The sequence below is a fragment of the Hypanus sabinus genome, chromosome 11, assembly GCF_030144855.1.
Source record: "Hypanus sabinus isolate sHypSab1 chromosome 11, sHypSab1.hap1, whole genome shotgun sequence".
Classification (NCBI taxonomy): Eukaryota; Metazoa; Chordata; class Chondrichthyes; order Myliobatiformes; family Dasyatidae; genus Hypanus; species Hypanus sabinus.
In genome coordinates, this window is record NC_082716.1 from 89,441,631 (window position 1) to 89,459,115 (window position 17,485).

Consider the following 17,485-nt stretch of genomic DNA (forward strand, 5'->3'; position numbering starts at 1 on the left):
CATAATTTTGTGATTCCGATTGATATAATTCGGAATAAAAAATTTTAAAGGTTTCATGAATTTCTAAAGGTTTATAAGTAATTTTATTTGCACTTGTTCTAATTGCATTTATCGTTTGGAAGCCTGCTCTGTTTTCAACTGCCAAGCAAGAATCTTGTGTGATCTTTCACCTAATTCGTAATATCTCTGTTTAGTTCTCATAATTGCTTTTTCTGTTCAGTATGTCTGGAGCGTATTATATTGTAGCTTCTTATTGACAAGTTGTCTTCGTTTTTCTTCTGTCATATATCTTTTGAGATTCTTTTTCTAATTTTGTAATCTCTTTTTCCAATTGATCTAATTCTACCATATATTCCTTCTTAATTTTAGAAGTATAACTTATTATCTGGCCCCTCAAATATGCTTTCATCACTTCCCATAATACAAATATATCATCAACTGAATATGAGTTTGCATCCAAAAAAATTAATCTGTTTTTTTCATAAAATCACAAAAATCTTGACATTTTAATAATATTGAATTAAATCTCCATCTGTAAATCAGTTCCTCCTTATCTATCATTATCATTGTCATTATCAAAGGGGAATGATCTGACAGTATTCTCGCTTTATATTCCATACTTTACACTCTATCCTGAATATTCATTGATAATAAAAAAAATCTATCCTTGAATAAGTTTTTATGTCGTACTTGAATAAAATGAGTAATCTTTTTCTCTTGGGTTAATTCTTCTCCATATATCAATCAAATTCAAATCTTTTATCAATGATAAAGTTAGTTTTACTACTTTTGATTTTGTAACAGCCTTAGTTGACCTACCTAGAACTGGGTCTAGACAAAAGTTAAAGTCTCCACCTATTAATATTTTATCATGAGCATCGGCCAAATTCAAAAAAGCTTCTTGTATAAATTTTGCATCATTTTCATTTTATGCATAAATATTCATAAGAGTCCATAATTCAGAAAAGATTTGACAATGTATAATCACATATCTCCCTGCAGAATCAATTAATACATTTTGTATTTTAATTGGTAAGGTTTTGTTAACCAAAATTGCAACTCCCCTCGCCTTTGAATTAAATGAAGCTGCAATAACATTTCTGACCCACTCTCTCTTTAATTTCTGATGTTCTATCTCTGTTAAACGTGTTTCCTGCAAAAAGGCTATATCTACTTTCATTATCTTAATGTATGTTAAAATTCTTCTTTCTTTTCACCGGTCCATTAAGCCCATTAATATTAAATCTTTAAAAATTCAGTAAATTAGTCATTGTTTTTAACAAGGTTACTCCAATCTATAACAGTACATAATATCTCAGCTCTCATAGTACCTTGGGGAGTCTCTTTAAAATTCTCTATGTTGCTATGTGTCTCCTCCCCAATCATCCAGGCAAAGAAAGAAAAATAGAAGAAAGATAGATAGTAAAGAAGAAGATAACACAACAAAATACCCCCCTACTAATGTTGTGAATGAAAAAAAAACACAACATTACCCCCCTCTGTTTACGGGTCATGGCCGGGATTCATGTGTGTAATTGCCGTGATTACACACATGAATCCCGTAGCAATCGATCAGAAGCTCCCCCGTAACGAAAAAAATATATATGTAAGTGAAGAAAAAAAATTAATATCACTACTCCCGATTAATATTCCTCAAATTTTACCTTTCTCCCCTTCTATCATAAAATTAGAATATATTTGTATATTCTTCTATCCTTAAATATCCATCAGATCCACTCCCTATCTCAGTCTTCATCTTTAATCCATTTCACTTCCATAGATTCTTTGTTGTGTCTAGTGAATATTTGAAAGTTCTTGTGCAAACTCCTCCCCTTTCCAATGATCGGTAAAAAATTATCAATGTTGCCAGGTAGTGCAGTATAAATTTATAACCCTTTTTCCATAAGACATTTTTAATGGGTTAAATTCCTTCCATCCTCTTCAAAAGGTCATAACTTATGTCGGGATAAAAAAGAACTCTTTTCCTTTCTATCATCAATGGCCCGTTTCTCTTTCTGGCACCTTGGGCAGCCACCTTCAGGATCCTTTCTTTATCTTGATATCTTAAGCATTTTATCAAGATTGATTGCAGATTTTGATCATGTTGGGGTTTTGATCTTAAAGCTCTATGAGCCCTTTTGATTTCAATTAACTGACTTCCCTCTTCCATTTCCAAAGTCTCCGGGATCCATTTTTGAAAGAATTTTATTGGATCTTCTTCCTCTATACCTTCTTTAAGACCAACAATCTTAATATTGTTTTGTCTGCTAAAATTTTCAAGCACATCCATTTTTTCCAACAACCATTTTCTTTCTGATGTCCAGGCAAGGATATTATCTTCCATCTTGTCCACTCTATCAATGGTTTCTTCTGTTCTTTCACAACCTTATCAAGTGTAATCTTCATATTTTTAATATCTGTTTTTATTGCTTTTAATTTATACGTTATTAGTATCAGGACTTCTCTTATGTCTCCAGAATGTCTTTCACTTTTTATTTCTTCCTGTTCTTCTTTTTCCTCATCTGTGTTGTCCAGAGAATCTGATTCTACTTCCGGTTCACTTTCACTTTCACTTCCCGTCACAGCTGGAACTTGTAGTTCTGTTTGCACCTGTTTGCGCATGCCCGCTTCTTCACACATGTGCAGTTCCTGCTGCTTCTTCTTAGAGACTGTTGATGTTGCCGCAGTTTCCTGTTCTGCACCGCCGGAGGTGAAGTGTACTTTGCTGAGAAGAGGTCCAACCTGAGTACGAGGTTCCATCATAGTTCCATCCCTTTTTCTTTCCCAACTGGTGCTGTCTTCAAAATAGTAGTTCTCTTCTGTTTTTGTTTAGGAGGCATATCTAAAGATAGTCCTGAGTAGTTTATAAGTAATTTTTAGAAAGTATTTACTAACTTTTCTTCACTTAAAAGTTATTTTACTAGTTTTTTACGGGAGAGCTGGATTTCTACGTCTCGATCCTACGTCATCATGTGACATCCCCCGGAAAGAGATATATTTGTATAGCACCTTTTATGTCCCCTTTGCATGCCCCAAGGTATTTAATAGTAAGGATTATGCAAATTTAGAGTTAAAATCTTTGATTGAAGGATCCTTTACACCATCCCATAGTATATTATCTAGACCAACCTTGCCACTATCCCTATTCAGTAAGAAGTCAAAAAGGCCATTTCCTTGGTGAAAAGCAGAAAAATGCTCAGGAACAGACTATATCACACCAGGAGTTCTAAAACTTGGCAGTGAGGAACTTCGATCCCAAAACCACAACCTCCGAGTGCCAAGAGATTTGTGAAGTGTATGCTCAGAAATGTCGTAATTGTGAAATGTTCTTCAAGAGGAGGCGCAATTCTCATCTCTTGGACCACCATAACAAAAGCAAAGGTTATGATTAAAATTACGTCACCATCAGTCCATCAGGACAGCCTTTAGCTACCTAAGGAAAAAGATGGTTGAACATTACAGTCTCAGCAATGCTTGTTTTTGTGACTTAGACCACTTACTGCAGGAGAAGTGCTACTAAAACTGTTGTTTCAAGATTTTCCAAATTTAGTGTTAAGTGAAAAGCAGGATAAGTGAACCAATGCAAATTGACTTTCCAGGCAGTGTCCGAGGTATTAAGGCATAAATTTGCTGTATGAGGTAGTCCATATTATTTGCACGTTCAATGTTAGATCGATGAAATTGACACTTATGGACATCCACACACACACACTTTATTCCAAACTCTGTCATATTAAGAGATTACCATGTGGACAACAAAAAGCTTTAAGAAGGTTCATAACTTCAAAATTAAGGAAGGGAATTTGGGATTGCTTTGAGAACCTTGAACATGTACCAGGAGCATAGAGAAGCCCAGCATAAGCAGTATAACATAAACCACCTCCCAAATTAATTGCCCTGCCAAACATTTCATTTTCCATCTCTGACAGTGACCATAACACTGACAGTGGAAGCCACAGAAATGGAACAAAGTAAGTAATCCTCATTCCTAAGGGACCCCCACCAAAGGAAAACAAATTCTTCTGAGGTGTTGTCATTATTATTATGTAGGTCATGTAGTTGCCAATTTGTGCAGCAGTAGTGCAAAAGTCACACAGAGAATTATGATGATGATTATATAGTCTGAATTTTGTCTGTAGTATGGGGTACCTCTCATGGTGGTATGCAGTTTTTCTATCCCTCTGGAAGAGGAGCCCATTCCAGAATTTCTCTATACTGTTGCACTGGTCTGTCTTACAACCATTTTTGTAATTGTTTTCACAGTGTGCAAATTCTGTTAGAATTTTAGTTGTATTTTGTTTGGAAAGTTTTCTCTCTGAAATGTTGATGTTTCACTGATTCTAGTGACTTTTCAATACTTTGTGGGACACCTCAGCTTAATTTTTTTGTTTTGAACCAATATCCATACACGTCCCTGAAAACAAAACTGTATGAGCAGTTTAAAAAAAATTACAGCAACAGTGCAAAATTCTTGTCCTTTTTCAATACACCAGTTTCACTTTTGTCCCTGATGAGTTTCTGACCAATAGCACCCCCTTCAACAATACAGCCAAATTCTCCTTCACTTAAGTTGTCTGAATTCAACCCAACTCACTACGAACTTAAACCCATATACATGTCATTGCCACATTTGCATCTGACAATATAAAACACGTCCTGACCAACCTGCCATTATTCAACTTGTTCATTCAAAATTTAACTGCTCTAACTTCACACTATGTCATTCACTCCATGTGTTGGCTCACAGTTTAACAATGGCTCACTCTTAATATTTTAAAAACTCTGTGGCCTGTGGCCCCTTTGTCTATAACATAATCTAACTGCAAAAAATGCTGCAAGCTTTCTGCACTTTTCTGTTCATGGCTTCTTTTACACTTTGATTTTAATCATTTCACTATGGGTGGGCATGCTTTTGCCAGTGCTGTTATCTGGAATTCTCTCTTCATCTCTATCCTGTTTCATGCTTCTTAACCAATGTTTCTTTGACTAATCTATATCTTCTCATTTGGCTCAGATATGTGCCCCATCTATAAAGCCCCGTGGAATATCTTACCATGTTAAAAGGACTAGTTAAAGTCCAATGAAGACCACTGAAATAGTTTTGGCTGAGCAAGTATGGAAAGCTAGTGTCCAAGTTAGAAAAAAACATATAGTAATGATTTGAGCCATGTGCAAGTTGTCCTGGCGAATTGAATAATTAGAGTAACAATAGGGGCATTGAACTACATATGAGGAGGATTCTACTAGAAATACAAATATAGATTTTTAAAGAAATAGTAATGACAAAATGAAGAAGCCAAGAAAGCCTAGCTTTTCCAAAAGCAGCAAAAGGTTTTTGAACATCATTGGTAGTAGAGGAAATGTGTCTAATAATAAAAAGGCTAATTGAGTACAAATGCGTTTGGAGGGAAGTGAAGTCTATTATTTATATCAATCAGAGGGATGTTTTGCAATAATTGGATATTGACCAGGAGTAGGAGTCTTAAAAGACCATAAGACAGAGGAGTAGAATTAGGCCATTTAGCCCATCGAGCCTGCTCTACCTTCTATCATGGCTGATTCATTATCTTCCTCTACCCCATTCTTCTGCCTTCTCCCCATAGCCTTCAATGCCCTGTCCAATCAAGAACCTATCAACCTCCACCCTAAATATACACAATGATTTGACCTCCACAGCTGAATGTGGCAATAAATTCCACAGATTCACCACCAAATGGTTAAAGAAACTCCTCTTCATCTCTGTTCTAAAGGGAAGTCCTCCTATTCTGATACTATACCCTCTGGTCCTAGGCTTCTCTACTAAAAGAAACATCCTCTCCACATAAACTTTATCTAGGCCTTTCAATATTCAAAAGGTTTCAATGAGATCCCCTCCCCTCATTCTTTTAAACTCCAGCAAGTACAGGCCCAGAGACATCAAATGCTCCTCAGACGTCAACACATTCATTCCAAGAATCATTCTCATGAACCTCCTCTGGACCCTTTCCAATGCCGGCACATGCATAGGATAGCTCATGTTGTTCCGTTGGTTAAAAAAGGCTCTAAATGTAATCCGGGAAATTATAGGCCAGTAAGTTTGACGTCAGTATTAGGTAAATTATTGGAAGGAGTACTAAGAGATAGGATCTACAAGTATTTGGATAGGCAGGGACTTATTAGGGAGAGTCAACACGGCTTGGTGTGTGGTAGGTCATGTTTAACAGATCTATTAGAGTTTTTTGAGGAGGTTACCAGGAAAGTGGATGAAGGGAAGGTAGCGGATGTTGTCTACATGGACTTCAGTAAGGCCTTTGACGAAGTACCGCATGGGCGGTTAGTCAGGAAGATTCAGTCACTAGGTATACATGGTGAGGTAGTAAATTGGATTAGACATTGGCTCAATGGGAGAAGTCAGAGAGTGGTAGTAGAGGATTGCTCCTCTGAGTGGAGGCCTGTGACTAGTGGTGTGCCACAGGGATCAGTGCTGGATCCATTGTTATTTGGCATCTATATCAATGGTCTGGATGATAATGTGGTAAATTAGATCAGCAAATTTGCTGATGATACAAAGATTGGAGGTGCAGTAGACACTGAGGAAAGTTTTCAAAGCTTGCAGAGGGATTTGGACCAGCTGGAAAAATGGGCTGAAAAATGGCAGATGGAGTTTAATACAGACAAGTGTGAGGTATTGCACTTTGGAAGGACAAACCAAGGTAGAATATACAAGGTAAATGGTAGGGCACTGAGGTGTGCAGTAGAACAGAGGGATCTAGCAATACAGATACAAAATTCCCTAAAAGTGGCGTCACAGGTAGATAGAGTCATAAAGAGAGCTTTTGGTATATTGGCCTTTATAAATCAAAGTACTGAGTTTAAGAATTGGAATGTTATGGTGAGGTTGTATAAGGCATTGGTGAGGCTGGATTTGGAGTATTGTATGCAGTTTTGGTCACCGAATTACAGGAAAGATATTAATAAGGTTGAAAGAGTACAGAGAAAGTTTACAGGATGTTGCCAGGACTTGAGAAACTGAGTAACAGAGAAAGATTGAATAGGTTAGAACTTTATTCCCTGGAGCATAGAAGAATGAGGGGAGATTTGATAGTGGTATATAAAATTATGATGGGTATAGATAGAGTGAATGCAAGCAAGCTTTTTCCACTGAGGCTAGGGGAGAAAAAAACCAGAGGAGATGGGTTAAGGGTGAAGGGGGAAAAGTTTAAAGGGAACATGGGGGGGTGGCTTTTTCACACAGAGAGTGGTGGGAGTGTGGAATGAGCTGCCAGATGAAGTAGTAAATGCAGACTCACTTTTAACATTTAAGAAAAACTTGGACAGGTACATGGATGAGAGGTGTATGGAGGGATATAGTCCAGGTGCAGGTCACTGGCACTAGACAGAAAAATGGTTCGGCACAGCCAAGAAGGGCCAAAAGGTCTGTTTCTGTGCTGTAATGTTCTATGGTTCTATGCTTTATCAGATAAGGACTTCAAAAATGCTCACAATATTTTAAGTGCCATCTTATAAAGCCCAAGCATTACATCCTTGCTTGGAAGGGGACAGTAGCAGGGATAAAGGTAGAACAGCACATGGAAGGTGCATTATAAATACCTTCCCAAGAAGAATTAGTGTTGTAAAGGGAGGATGAGGCAACTATGGCTGACAAGGAATGTCTAAGACAGCATAAAATCAAAAGAGAGGGCATACAATTGAGCAAAAATAGTGGGAAAGTAAAGGATTGGGAAGTTTTTAAAAGCCATTAGAAGGCAACTAAAAAAACATTAAGGCGAGAACAGATTAAATATGAAGTCACACCTGCCAATCTCTAACTGCACTACGAGATCAGGGCCCTGGGCCCATTTACATGGTAAATGATAGGGCATTGAAGAATGCAGTAGAACAGAGTGATCTAGGAATAATGGTGCATAGTTCCCTGAAGGTGGAATCTCATGTGGATAGGGTGGTGAAGAAAGCCTTTGGTATGCTGGCCTTTATAAATCAGAGCATTGAGTATAGGAGTTGGGATATAATGTTACAATTGTACTAGGCATTGGTAAGGCCAAATTTGGAGTATTGTGTATAGTTCTGGTCACCGAATTATAGGAAAGATGTCAACAAAATAGAGAGAGTACAGAGAAGATTCACTAGAATGTTACCTGGGTTTCAGCACCTAAGTTACAGAGAAAGGTTGAACAAGTTAGGTCTTTATTCTTTGGAGCGTAGAAGGTTGAAGGGGACTTGATAGAGATATTTAAAATTATGAGGGGGATAGATAGAGTTAACAGGGATAGGCTTTTTCCATTGAAAGTAGGAGAGTTTCAAACAAGAGGACATGAGTTGAAAGTTGGGGGGCAAAAGTTTAACACGAGGGGGAATTTCTTTACTCAGAGAGTGGTAGCTGTGTGGAACGAGCTTCCAGTAGAAGTGGTAGAGGCAGGTTCAGTATTGTCATTTAATGTAAAATTGGATAGGTATATGGACAGGAAAAGAATGGAGGGTTATGGGCTGAGTGCGGGCCAGTGGGACTAGGTGAGAGTAAACGTTCGGCATGGACTAGAAGAGCTGAGATGGCCTGTTTCCGTGCTGTAGTTGTTATATGGTGGAGGACTTTGTCAAATGGTGCAAGCTGAATCATCTGCAGTTCAACATTAATAAGACAAAGGAGATGGTGATAGGCTTTAGGAAGACTAAGCGTGGTGGTGCTCCTTGTTACAAGTGATAGTGAGGACATGCATCTGGTAAAGACCTACAAGTAGGTGAGGGTGCACCTGGATGACAGACTTGAGTGGAACACCATCTCAGAGGTACAGGCAGGGCCAGAGCCACCTCTACTCCTTGAGGAGACTGCGGTCCTTTAGAGTATAAAAGCCTCTCCTTCACATGTGCTACTAGTCTGTTGTCGCCAGTACAGTACAATCTTGTAAGCAGTGGTGTGCTGGGGCAATGGCATCAACACAGCCAAGCTCAATAAACTGATTAGAAAGGCTGGCTCTGTTATAGGAATCAAACTGGATATACTCAAGGCTGTGGTAGAACAAAGGACTTTATAGAAAATCCTGGCAATTCTGGATAATGTTTCTCACCCTCTGCATGCCACCTCGGATGCACGGAGGAACATTCTTAGAAATAGACTAAGACAACTGTGCTGCTCCAAAGAGTGCTATATGAAGTCATTCTTACCCTTGGCCATTAGGCTCTATAATGAATCAATCTATATCCAGGGAAGTGATGACCCCCTTCCAGTTAGACTGTTTGAAGCAACTTATTTTTTATTTCTACTTCTCTTCTAATATTTGTATATATGTGTACTTGTAATCTTACTGTGACACTATAATTTCCTTTGGGATCAATAAAGTATCTATCTATCTTATTCTATATACTGCTGCATTCCTATACAGGTGCCCCCCCCCCCCTTTACAAAGGTAGAGCATTCCTATGAAACCTTTCTTAAGCCGAAATGGCATAAAGCGAAGAACCATTAATTTATATGGGGGAAATTTTCCTAAAAGCGAAAATCCTCTTTGTATTGCAAAGACAGGTCACTAATGTAGGTCTTTGGTAAAAGCAAAGTGGCGTAAAGTGAACATTCGTAAAGCAGGGGACACCTGTATAACATTTTTGGTCCTGTATTCATCTTCCTTTTCGATTTTGTCCCCATGTTATATTTCAACTTAACCCACTGACTGCAGTTTTGCCTTCCTCACAGTATCAATATACGCTGAATCTTCTTGTATGCCAACCGCCTCATCGTTAGCCGTATCACTGTTGGTTCCCATCCCACTGCCAAATTAGTTTAAATCCTCCCCATTAGTTCTAGCAAACCAGCCCACAAGAATATTGATCCCCTTTGAGTTCAGGTATAACTTGTGCTTTTTATACAGGTTGTACCTTGCTCAGAAATGATCCCAATGATCCAGAAATCTGAAATCCCACCCCCTGCACCATTTCCTCAGCCACACATCTGTCAAATCACCCTATTCCTACCCTCACTGGTGTGTGGCATAGACAGCAATCCAGAGATTACTACCCTAGAAGTCCTGCCTTTCAGCTTTCTACCTAATTCCCTATATTCTCTTTTCAGTACCTCATCCTTTTTTCTACTTGTCATTGGTACCATTATGTACCATAACTTCTGGCTGTCCAGCCTCTCCCTTTAGAATGTTGTGGACACTGAAAAGTCCCAAAAGGCTGTTATTTAAACTTCACGCCTCCTCAACAACCACGTCAGATTAGTCAAGAAGTAATCATTAACTGTATGTAGATTGGTCAAGAAGATGCTCAACTGCAATGTGTAACCTTAGAAAATGTTGCAGGGCACTGTGATCAAGTTTACGGTATAATTACCATATGCGTTTTAATTTAAGGCATCCTTGAACCCTGCATGTGAGTGGTTTCCTTGTGTATGTTTGATTATACATATTATAAACGGGACTTGAGCTTTACTGATTATTAGTAAGTAGCCTTACATTATAGTCAGATGTTTTTTACTTAATACATTAAGTCCTGGTTATTCATTCAGAACAGGGGTATGAACTAACTGCAGATGACAAAGAAATAGAATATTATTAGGGTAACTAGGATATAAATAGGATATTGTCAGTGACACTAAGACTGCAGTGGTGTATAAGTGAATTCCTCCTTATTATAACAATTTATATGTAACTTTGTGCTTGCCAATACTTCATATTCAGGCTTCAGCTACAACAATAGCAACATTCCTGATGACCAGTGTTCCCAACTATGGATCCCAGTTATGGATTCACACATTTTGGACCCAAGTTCCACACACACAGTATACAATCTGAACCCAAACCAAACTCCTGAAGCCAACCTTGGCTGTGACTGCATAATGACTCTAGATATTTCACTAGCAAAGAAGGATGTGCTCAGGAGGTAACTGTTATATTTACCATAACTCTCAGTTATGTATGGCCACCCTTGCAAGTACATAATTCACAACTAGTGTCAGCTGAAACAAGGGCCTAGGGCAGTGAAAATTCATTCATTTTAATTTTGCTGAGCCAATAGGCTGGACCTGGACTTATTTCCACTTGGCACGATTAACTTATTATTATTTGATTATTTATGGTTTTATATTGCTATATTTCTACACTATTCTTGATTGGTGTGGCTGTAACGAAACCCAATTTCCCTCAGGATTAATAAAGTCTGTCTGTCTGTCTATTAATGCAATGAAAAGAAAATTAACTTTCATTTATCCCTTTCTTGTTGATTTTCTCCATTAAAACAAATGAGCTTGCTGGATTTATTCCAAGATTGCGTGATTCAGGTTCAGCAAGCAGTTTTCCAAGTCTTTGCAAGTAAATTGTTGAAATTTTGGGCTTCCCAGCTGGACTCCAAGATGAGTGTGGTGCACTTATCCCATCACTGATGACCACCTAATATAGATGTTTGGGAGTGCTAAACTTCCACAGGGTTACATGGACAAAAGCCGGTAGTTGTGAATGGAACCTGGGGCTTTTAATTGGAAAATTCCAGCTGGTGTCATCAGGGAAGTGTTAAAAAATGCTGGAGAGAGTAGGAATTAGGCAGGACTTTTTTAAATTGTGTAAGTTCATCACCTAGTGACTGGGAATTAATTGTTCCAAGCAGTTTTTGTCCATTTAAATGAAACAATTAAGATCCTGATCGAATCAGTCATAAATTGAAATCTGATTGAAAAAGTACAGTTCAAGTATATAGCATCAATGTAAAGTCAATGAAATAACTTAGCTCTGCAGATTTCACACATCCCTAATAACGGATCTAAATCCCTCTGTGGTCTATACTCACTAATGCATATGTTCAGTAATCATATTAATTACAGGTCATGTTTTTTTGTTAAGGTTGCATCATGGACCAAGTATTGGGTGGCACTATGTGGAACAAAACTATATTACTATTCAGCCAAATCTTTAAAACCGACAGAAAGAAAACATGTAAGTATCTCTCTTCACAGAACCTGGTTTGTTTTCAAGCTGCTAAGAATCCAGTGAAAGCAGTCTGCTGTAGTAAACATCATCAGTCTTTGTCAATCACAGTAGGCACTCCCATTGGAAAGCTTTGTGTAACAGATCTTAAGGGAGAACATCTGTACTTCAAATTATATTGATGCAATGTAACAGATTTACTGACTCTCCTATTGCTATGGAAGTTACAAGTAATATTTGATGATGAAGGATTAAAAGTAATTTTACAGTATCAACAAAAACTTCATATGTTTTCATTGTTGGTGACCATTGGTACTTGTAAGTTTCATTGAGTGACTTTCCATTACATAATTTAACCAAATAATCTTAATTAATGAAGATACAGTCAACACTTGTATTAAATTTGAAATTAATTAGTTAAACTTAACTATCTGTGACTCAGATACAAGTTCTATCATCTGGCATCAGTAACAAACAAACTGAGGAAAATACTGTGGATTATCAAGACAAAGATTCTTTACTCAAGGCCTTTTCATTCTTTTAATTCAATGGAACATTATGATGTTATGCCAACCAATATAAACCTATTTGACAATTAATGCACCCCTTTACTCCTATACTGCTCATAATCTTACTTTTTTCTTACACCATGACTTACCTAAGAATCTTTTAAATGCCCCTTTTGAATCAACCTCTTCCACCATTCCAGCAATGCATTCCAGGCAGCCACCATTCTCTGTATAAAATGTCTACCTCAGACTTCTCTCTTAAATTTCCCTCCACTCACAGATATCTTCTGGCATTCACTGTTGTTGCCCTGGGAAAAAGGTGCTGGCTACCCTTATGCCTCTCATAATTTTATACGCTTCTATCAAGTCACCTCTTCTCAAGAAGTAACTTACTGAAGTGTATAAGTCACTTCAAATAGAAAAAATAACCCTAGCTTTACAGCAGTTTATTTGGTTGTTAACATATTCAGGAATCAATGTAATTTTTAGAGAAATCAAGATGGAATTGTTATTATATTATCTAAGTAACTTCATCTTTAGAATTTTAAAAGAGTTCAGCACTAAAGGAGGAATATAGTCTACCAAAACAGCTCTTGGAAAACAATCCTATTTGTCCAATTCCCTAACTTTTTTCACACATCCATGCATTGTTTTCTCCTTGTTCACCATTCTCTTGTTGGCTGACTGAAGTGTAGCAGTCATTTTCTGAATACACAATTCATTAAAATAGTTACTAGTGTCTTCTGTTTGAGGTTTAAAGTAATATGTAAGTAACCGTCTCAATAGTTACATAAACAAGGATGATCTGTAGTTTGGTACACTGAATAAGGAGGACAGTTATATCTCTCTGTTCCTCCTATGTCTTCTAAGTATTGAACTTGCTCAAAAAGATTAGAGAATATTTTGCATTCATGTTTGGTGATTTCACATCTTAGGAGATAACTGATAGGACCCTGATTAACATGCAGATTAAACTGATTCTGGCAGGCATCTTCATCACACTTAAGGATTTGTTCTTGACAAGGCCCTACACGGTAGGCTGGTCCCGAAATTTAAGGCCCATGGGATTCCAGGCAAGCTGCCATATTGAGTCCAAAATTAGCTTGGTGATAGGAGGAGGAGGGTAGTAATGGAAGGGTGTTTTGTTGATTGGAAGTCTGCAACAAGTGGCATACAGTGGTGACTACTGCTAGGATTGTGGCTGTTTGCACTATACATTAATAACTTGGTTGCAAATGTTGGAGGAATGATCAATAATTTTGCGAATTATACAAAAATTAGTGGTTGTGGATAGCAAAGAAACCTGATCTATATAATACAGCAGGATATAGATCAGAAGAAAAGTTAAATGGAGCATTGGCAAATGGAGTTTAGTCCTGATGAGTGTGAGATGACGCATTTATGAGTGTGAGATGATGCATTTTGGGAAGTCAGATAGAGGTAGGACATATGCTGTAAATGGTAGGGCACTAATGAATGTTGATGAACAGAGAGACCTGGAGGTTCAAAGCCATAGTTCTTTGAAAGAAACAGCCAAAGTCAATAGGATAGTGAAGACGGCAAATTGCATGGTTCCTTTCATAAGTCACAGAACAGAATATGAGAGTTAGGATGTTACTTGTGGTTTTACAAAACACTGTTTAGAAATATGTGGAGTTATGTTTGTCACATTGAAAGAAAGATGTGATTATTTTGGAGGGAGTGCAGAGAAGATTAACCAGTATGTTGCTTGGATTGGAGGGCTTTAGTTATAGGGAGAGATTAGCTATGTTGAGAAGTGAAGGAGGCTGAGGTGTGATCTAATGGAAATATATAAGATTATGAGAGGCATAAATAGGATGGATAGTAAAAATCTTTTTTCCAATGTAGGGGTATCAAGATTAAAATGAAAGGACATAGGCTTAATATGAGAGGAAGGAATTTTAAAGAGGATCTGTGGAGTAATTTTTATGCACAATGAGTGGTTGATATCAGTGGTTGGAATCAGATATAATAATGGCATTTAAATAGATGAGGCATAGCAAGATACATTTGATACTGGCAAATGGAAACTGTTTAGCTGAGCATGAGAGACATTGTGAACTGAAAGGTTAGTTTCTGTTCTGTGTGACTCCATGGTGATGGGTGGCATCAGTACATTGATGCTAAACAATTTTATGACTTAGGTGGCCCTAAGAGTCTACACCACTTTCAGAGCATAATGCCCTGGTTAAACCTTCTACTACTATATGTGAGGTATTTTATTTTAGCAGTTTGACAAGACCTTACGAATTGGTCCAAGATTGGTTCTATAGGCTCCAAGTGAAGTCTGAGGTTGAAGAGTACTGTTTTTTAAAAATATATGTTTATTGAAGGAATGACACAATACAGAATACATAATGGATTACATTTTCCTCCATTTTGCTTTTATATGTTACCCCTAAACAAACCTCCCCTCACCTGCCCTTCCCGAACATACCAGGGCAGCCCAGTCGGCCCTTCTTATCCGCAGGGGATTGGTTCCGAGAGCCCCCCGCGGATACAAAAAAATGCGGATGCTCCTGGCTCAGTGTGGTGGTCTTTAGGACCCAGCGGAACCCCAGACTTTATTTAACATGTTCAGTGTGGTGGACATCAGGACTTGGCAGTGCAGCTCTGAATCTACGGTGTTTCTGTTCACGAAAATAATCACAATCACGATTGAAAATAAGGTGGAAATAATAAAGTGATCGGAAAGAGGTGAAACTCCATCATTATTGGAAAAGCGTTAGGCCACAGTTGGTCAACAATCGGAACAATTTTAATGGAGCATGTGAAAGGCCCTGCTCCGATGAAAGCTACACTTATTATTAAGCAACGCAGTGGTTTAATTATTGAAATACGTATATTTCTTAAGTGTTTTATATGCATAGAAAGATAAAATATGTACTATATACTAAGAAAAACATTTGACTAACTGACACTAAATAATACCAGATGTACCTGTTCCGACTTAAAGAAGGACTCAGGAACTTGTTCATAACGCAGGGACTGTCTGTACTTTTAAGTCATTTCTAGATTACTTTTATTACCTAATACAATGTAAATGCTATGTAAATAGTTGTTATACTGTATTGTTTAGGGAATAATGACAAGAAAAAATAGTCTGTACATGCTCAAACAACGAGTGCTGGAGAGAGAACTTCTGGGTTTTCCTGATCCGCGGTTGGTTGAATCTGCACATGCGGAATCCATGGATAAGGAGGGCTGACTGTATTTACAATACAACAATTCAGAAATATAAGTACGGACATTTCACAGCCATACCCCCACACTACTTCAGGACGAAGGCCCACACACATCCACAACATGTCAGATGATCCAAAATACACTCATATTACAATTCATCAACCATCCTGTGAGGTAAACCATATGCGTGTAAAAAGGGAGGCAACTTCCCAAGTACAATCAAATGCCCTCAACTAGTAGGTAATTCCTTAAGACTTCCAAAATATAACAAGAAAGGTCCCCATTTCGAATAGAACTTTTTCACAGACCCCCTCAAAGTGAATTTAATCTTTTCTATTTACAGAAAAAACATTACGTCCTCTAACCAAGTAGCAGCAGATGGGGGAGTGGCAGATTTCCAGACCAGCAAGATTCTCCTTCGGGCCAGTAACAATGTAAATGCAATGATATACGATTGGCTTGCATTTAAACCCAAAACATCATCTGCCACACCAAGTACAGCTATAAGCGGGCAAGGTCTCAATGTCACTGATAATTTTAAAAAACAGTGCCCAATAGCCATCAAGCTGAGGGTAAGACCAAAATGCATGCACTAAGCCAGCCGGAGAGAAGGAACACCTGTCACAACCAGCATCTGACCCTGGATAAATGTCAGCAAGCCTGGCTTTACTTAAATGTACCCTGTGTAAAACTTTAAATTGTATGAGCCCCAGTCTAGCACATGATGACGAGGAATGAACCCTATTCAATGCTTTTGCCCAATATTCCTCAGCCAGATCCATACCAAGGTCATCCTGCCACCTAGTCTTAGTTTTGTTTAGATCTTGAACTCCCAAAGACATCAACTGAGAGTATAGTACAGAGATCAGCCCTTTATTATTAAAGCTAAGAGTGATTTTTTTCCCACAACATAGCAGCTGATTGATCAGGAAAAGAGGGAAACTTTTCCTTGACAAAGTGGCAAATGATTATGCGGAAGGCCATATTTACTGCACAGGTTATCAAAATTATCAAATATGTTATCAGTGTACAAATCCTTAATGTGCATAAGACCATTCAAACCCCATTTTCTAAAAACTGAATTGAGTGTGGAGGGAAGAAATAGATAGTTTCTATAAATGGACTCAAAACTGAAGCTGATGTGAACTTATAGTGACACTGAAATTGATTAAAAATTTTGAGGGTGGAGAGCACGACTGGGTTGGATGTGAATTGAGAGGATTTCAATAGCAAGGAAGAATACACTAAAGCTGGGAGAGACGAGGAGTGGCAAGACCGTGTCTCAAGCAGACACTAGTTTATATCTGGCCAGTGGAGCCAAAATAATACCTTTTGGATGTTCGATGCCCAGAAATATTGAATAAAGCTAGGAAGGCCCATTCCACCTACGTCACGACCTCTTTGAAGAGAGCGCTTATTAACCCTTGGGACCTTATAGCTTGGTTGACTGATTTGAAAAATAACTTAGATAAGAAAACTGGCAAGCACTGGAACAAATAAAGAAATCTGGGAAGTATAGTCATTTTCACTGATTGAATTCTCCCAACTATAGTAAGGGGTAAACTGCGCCATCTCTCAAAATTAGCCTTCATTTGGCTAACCTGAGGCTTGTAGTTAACTTCAAACAGAGATGTAAAAGAGCGCGTAATATGTATTCCTAGGTATACAAAACCATCTTGAGATACAGGAAAAGGCAAAGATTCCTGTCGGATCTGTAGGGCCAAGTTATTAATGGGAAAGCATTTGCTTTTTTGGAAGTTCAGTTTATAGCCAGAGAAGGCTCCAAATTGACCTAATAATGACACAATAGCAGGACTGCTATCTACAGGATCGCTAACATAAAGTAAGAGGTCATCAGCA

General features: G+C 38.0%; 1 protein-coding gene across 7 annotated transcripts in view; it reads left to right on the forward strand.

Annotated features, from left to right (window-relative positions):
- The window catches only part of ralgps2 (Ral GEF with PH domain and SH3 binding motif 2), a 542,667-nt gene that overhangs the window by 492,037 nt on the left and 33,145 nt on the right, over positions 1-17,485 (forward strand). For 6 of the 7 annotated variants that reach the window (XR_009514828.1, XR_009514826.1, XR_009514829.1 and 3 more), the window contains one exon: positions 11,826-11,918. Coding sequence is in view for 3 of the 7 variants with exons in the window: in XM_059984875.1 (XP_059840858.1) it covers positions 11,826-11,918 (93 nt within the window). In the remaining 4 variants the exon portion in view is untranslated. Of the gene's footprint in view, positions 1-11,825; positions 11,919-14,879; positions 16,032-17,485 lie in introns of those variants that run through there. The other variant, XM_059984874.1, reaches the window with a different exon arrangement.